A 6,000-nucleotide genomic window follows, 5' to 3' on the forward strand; every position below is an offset into this window, starting at 1 on the left:
TGCTGCCCTGCCTTGTATGACTTCTATGTAAATATGGGTCCACGTTTAACGATTTTGAGTAAAGGCAAGGGCCCAGATATACTTAACCTTTTAAGAGGCGCATTGCGCCCAAAGTGACGCAAACCAGTGCAAAGTGTTGTATGGGATTTGATTCCCAGTGCAGAACTTGTTTTCTCTCAGGAGGCAGTGTGTTTTCAATTACAGATCCTTAAAAGTAGCTATTGGACAATGTGATTTAGATGCCACGTTTAAGACTCTTTACACAACTGCACACTCTTAAGAAGAAGGCTTGCATGCATATGACCCTTTCTAAGGTCACGAAAAACCCTCACAGAGAAAATAACAGATTTCCTTAGCACATTGTAATGAGGAATACAGCCATCTTCAATGTGACATTTCCAAAGACACTGTCCCAACATTTTCTTTGTCTGCATTCTGCAGTACATCCTTAGATCAACTCATAGGAGACAGTATTTCAAGTGGTTCCTATTTAGAGCACCTCAAAAATGTTTTTTTTTTCCCTTTTGTGTTCTCTAGGCACATTTTACCAGAGTCTGCAGAGCACGTGAAGATGAAAGAGCACCGAGCATGGGAAGCGCGGAGGACTGTGCAGGCCCGAGATCGCAGAGGCTTCTGGGACTTTAAAGACAAGGGGGGTGGGAGGGAACAAGCAGCCACCTGGAACTGTGGATGCATGGAGGGCTGTGGTGGCACTGGAAGATCAGAAGAATCTTGGCACAGTCACTGAAAGCCTCACGCGACGGGGGGGTTTAAGCAGATTAGGTTGTTCTAACTTTCAAGATGTCCGTTTCATCGCTCTTCCTCTTTACACGTCTTCAATCGTCACACGCCGGAAGTGAGCACACACCAAGAGGTGGAATTTAGAATTCGTTCCTATTAAATGGTCGCCTACATTGACTTAAGCAGGCAGGTCCCAGGGTCCTTCTCTCCTGTCAAACCTGATGGTCTTGATGCTTTTTAACCACAGAGTAAATTCGCCCTACAAGGCCACAAATAGCTCCAGCCTTGTGAATAATACTGATCTACATCAATACCATGACCTATCCATTGTACGTACTTATGAGACGTGGCAGCGGTGCCACCTGCGTAATTGTGGCACGAATAGGACACTCTTCTCCACCGACCTACTCAAGAGGGTCTCTGCCATCTGTGATCTTTTCAGTGAAAACCTCTTCCCTTCTACTCCAATTTCACCACCTCAGAAATCTTTACATTTCACTCACACTTTCTGTTGTCTTCTACTTCCAGAGCCTTAAAGCTTCCTCCTTAAGGCGCTCATATTTAAATCCAGGCCTTCTTTCCAGGTGTTCTTAACTTTTCCCTCAAGCTTCACGGTCGAGTTCAACATTTTGGGTTGTCAAACGAATAGATTCCAAGGTAGGCTTGCATGCTGGGAAAATTAAGTAAAAAAACTCGGACCAAGAGCTTTTCTGTGTAATCAGTTCTCTTAAAGGTAAGGCTTCTTTGTTCATATGTAAATGCTCAAAAGCATACACTTGGCTCCCCATATAACGTGGGGGGCTTGAATCTGGGTTACTATGCGACCCAGGTTACCAATTTAGGGATTAAAGGGTGTTAGGAGACAAGGCTTTGGGGAGACAAGAGGAAAGAAAACTGATATCTTATGTAAGCTCCACAGCTCCTTAGGTGATGCTGCCTGATAGCTGAACTATCTCCATGGGGGTCCTCTCTGTGATTCATGCAGTCAAGGCATAGGGAGTTAATTACCTAAGGAGCTGGATGGAGGATCCTGGTCACTTCCTCCTTTAAAACCAACCAAGAAGAACCCTTGAGTGGTGATTTTCTGAATGCAAGGTACTGGTGGTCCATCTTGGAGCTTGTCACCTCAGTCCAAGGCAAACCTGTAAGGGCCTGCCAATTTTGAAAGAGTGCATCATATCCTAGGTTCCTGGGGATGGCAGCCGTAAAACTAGGGCCTGATTTAAATCTTGGCGTAGGGAATACGCCGTCACAAACATGACGGATATCCTGTCTGCCGCATTACGATCTCCATAGGATATAAAGGGATCGTAATACGGTAGAGGGGATGCCCGTCACGTTTGTGATGGAGTATTCCCCTCCGCCAAGATCTAAATCAGGCCCCAAGTCACTCTTTCTGGTGTATAGTCTCATCTAACTGTAGATTCAACACCTTTAGATTACCCACCACAGTGCCAGACTGGATCTGGAAGTTCTCATAGCAGTGATCCAATGCACCACTAGGTGGGGCTGTACAGCTATGCATCAACTTAGTTCCACCCTAACCCATCGCAGAAGTGATAGAGCTGAGACACATATATACATATATATACGTATATATATATATATATATATATATATATATATACGTATATATATACATACATACACACCACCCCTGCGCTGCCATCAGTTTTTTGCTTTTGTTTTTCCAAGCAGATGGACATGTAGCACAAAACAATTGAAGGTGCCAGTGTGTAGAGCTCCAATTTGGAACCGCGTTAGGTGGTATAAAGAGACCACTCCACAGAGCATGGCGGTGGGAGGGCAGTGAGGAATCTACAGTTCGAGGATCCACCAGAAAAATAGAGTTACTAAAGGCAAGTAACTTGTTCGTCTGATGGATCCTTCAATTCCAGATTTCTCACCTTTAGATTAGATACTGAAGTAGGATATCCCCATATAGAGGGTCTATGGAGTGGGTTCATGCCAAACAATCATGAAGGAGTGAACAGGTGAATGCCTTTCCGCCGGACCTGACCATCCGTGCAGTAGTGCATTGTGTACATGTACACTGAAATCCATTTCACAGCCAATCAGGTGTCAAGGACAGGCACTCCATATGCCAATAAAGTGGTAGAAGCCAGGTCCCTTGTGGAATGAGTCCTCAGTTCTTGTGGCTGTTTCATGGCCATTGTAGAGCAGATTTTAATGCAAAGTACTATCAACCTTGTCCTTTTTTGCACCACCTTACCTTTCTTTGCCCCAGAGAACCCCACAAAAAGCTGATCATCCAGCTAATGGCCTTTGGTGTGATAGATATAAAAGCTTAAGTCTCTCCCCCATTTTCAAGTAGTGAGGTTGAGCAAAGAACGGTGGTAGGGTGACGGATTGCCCAGTGTGAAAACTAGTCATGAATTTTGGCAGAGTCCACCCTGATTCTCAACACTAGTTTGTCAGGTAAATCATGGTGTAGGGTGCCTGCACCAAGAGAGTTTTGACCTCCCTCATGCAACACGCTGAAGTGATCACAGCAAGGAAGACAATTTTGAGGGTCAGAAGACCCAGCAAGTAGCCGTGCACTGGCTTGAAGGGGTGCATGTGAAGAACATCAGGACCCGATGGAGACTGAGCATCACCACAAATGGTTTAGAAAGGAACATGTGTCACATTTTTATTAATCTGCATAACAGATGACTCCAATAAGGGCAGTTAGTTTGGTACATTCAAAAAGTTTGAAAACGACGGACAACCTTTAATGGTGTCCACTGCAAGACCATGCTTTGCAAAAGACAGATCAACCAATAAAACATACATAACTTTTGCTTGCAAAGAGTTTGTTTTGCGGACTCCACATTAAGCCACAATCTTGTCCCAGCCCCAGCATAAACAGACTTTGCAGACAGGTGCCTGGCAGCCAGAATGACATCCAAAATCTAATTTGGTAGATCAAATGCATTCAACTGCAGCTGCATAATTTGCATATGTGGAAGTGTAGATAGCGTAGGTTCAGGTGCAGAACCCTGGCCTGCTGCCAAAACTCAAGTAGTAGCCCTGTCTAAGGACAGATTCTCATGTGAAGGGGTTCCAGGTACCACACTCTCCTGGCCCAATCTGGAGCTACTAATATGACTTGGGGCCACATGTACAAAGCATTTTTCTAGTCTCAAACAGGGCGATTTACAGAAACGTCCCGTTTGCAACTAGAAAAATGTTTTTGGGGACATACAAAGCCAAAATTGTGATTTGGTAACTTGTTACCGAATCGTAAGTTGGGTTTTGTGATTCGGTATTCGGAAGTGGCGTGTTCAGGGTGTCCCTTCCGAATGGCGAATCTGAATGGCATGTATGATTGTTTTGTGACCGTGAATGCAGTCGAAAAACATTCGCAGTTAACACCAATTTCAAACTGGTGTTAACCCATTCACAAAGAGGAAGAGGTCTCCATTGGACCCCTTCCCCTTTGTGAATGGTAGTGAAAATAATTTTTCAGAGCAAGCAGTGGTCCCACGAACCACTGCCTACTCTCAAAAAATGAAAAGAAAACTTTTCAGTTTTCTTTTTGAAATGCATCCTGTTTTCTTTTAAGGAAAACGAGCTACATAAAAAAAAAACCTGCTTTATTTAAAAAGCAGTCACAGACATGGTGGTCTGCTGTCCCCAGCAGGCCACCATCCCTGTGAGTACAGCCATTCCCAATGGGGTCGCAAATTGAAACCTACCTCATGAATATTGATAAGGTAGGTCCTTTGCGACCCCATTCGGAATCTCAAACTGTGTACTTAACACTGATGTACATTTTGTTTTGCGACTCGCAATTTGCGATTCCCAAATGGCATGTACATCTGGCCCTTGGACCCAGTCGTTCTAGATCTTTAGAACTAGGGGCAGAAAACACAGTGGCAGAAAGATGTAGACCAGTCCCATGCTTCACTCTAGCTTGAATGTGTCTCCTTGAGAGAGCGATCTTGGGAACTCAAACCCACAGAGGTTTTGAGACTGAATTCTTGGTGGCGGTGGAAACATCCAGCCACATTTCTCCCCACTATCAGAAGATGCTGTGTGCCACCTCGGGTGCAACCGTCATTCGTGATCCAAAAGAAATCACTGGCTGAGCTCATCCACAAAGGTGTTTAAAGTTCCCACCGGGTAGTTCAGTATTAGGGCAATGGCCTGACCCTCCAGCCAACTCCTGAGGCACGGAGTCTCTTGGCACAGGACATAGAACCCCACTGCACTGCAGTACCACGTGATGGTGGTTTTGTTCATGAGAACCTTCACCCGCCTTCCTTTGATGGATGGCAGGAAGGCCTTTTTCCTAAACTAACATGCTGTATCTCTAGCTGGTGAGATCATCTCTGGGATCTCTACTTTGATTTCTTGTCCTTTGTCTATAATTGGGCCGTAGATTATGAGGTTGGACAAGGATTTGTTTCCTCTCACCCCTCATGTGTGTGTTGATGAGGAATGCCTTTAATGCCAGGAGGATGGCCCACAGTTCCAACAGTTTTATGTGGAGGCTGTGGTCTGCCAGAGACCAAAGCCTTCCGATCTCCACGTCTCCCACATGTCCTCCTTAACCCAGCAGTGACACATCCGTCACTACCTTCAGCTGCGGATGGGGAAGGGAGAGGGGTCTGTTGTTGGTCAGTTGTAGTTAAGCAGCCACCCCAGACATCTTTTGCAGTCTTCTCCAAAATCAGGATGACATCTACCAGGTCCCCTTGGTGCTGAGCCCTTTGAGACGTCTGATTCCACTACAGAGCCCTCATATGCCACCTGGAGAAGCAGGATGCATGATGTCAACAAGCCAAGCCTCAAAGCTGCTCTCACCGAGACTCAGGACCGAGGCTGAAATATCTACATCATAGCCCAAATGATCTGAAATTGTTGTGATTGAGTAAGGGCCCTGAACTGCACTAAATCCAGAGCAGCTTCTAAAAAAAGAAATGCACCCTCTGTGAAGGAGTCTGGTGCGACTTAACTCATTGATGGGGAACCCCAACAATGTCACAAGATTTGCAGTCACCTGAAGGTAGTCTAACTCCAACTGTGGCAAACAGTCAACAGCTAGTCGTTAAGATAGGAGAAAACTGATTTCACCAACCTCCAAAGGTGGCTGGCGACCACGCCATCTTTCATGAATACCAGAGTGCTAGTAAGATCAAAAGGGCACACAGCACACTGAACATGCTCCTGGCTGACCTTGAACTGCAAGTACCATCTGTGGGACTACATACAGTACAGCACATCAAAGTATGCACCCTGCAGGTCCACACC

General features: G+C 45.5%; 1 protein-coding gene across 1 annotated transcript in view; it reads left to right on the forward strand.

Moving 5' to 3' along the window:
• Positions 1–2,317, forward strand: part of LOC138287464 (uncharacterized) — a 40,188-nt gene extending 37,871 nt beyond the window's left edge. The window contains exon 3 of the mRNA XM_069227900.1: positions 538–2,317. Coding sequence (XP_069084001.1) covers positions 538–569 — 32 coding nt within the window. The 3' untranslated portion in view covers positions 570–2,317. The remainder of the gene's footprint in view (positions 1–537) is intronic.
• Positions 2,318–6,000: the final 3,683 nt, after the last annotated feature.

This window comes from Pleurodeles waltl, chromosome 4_1 (genome assembly GCF_031143425.1).
Source record: "Pleurodeles waltl isolate 20211129_DDA chromosome 4_1, aPleWal1.hap1.20221129, whole genome shotgun sequence".
Classification (NCBI taxonomy): Eukaryota; Metazoa; Chordata; class Amphibia; order Caudata; family Salamandridae; genus Pleurodeles; species Pleurodeles waltl.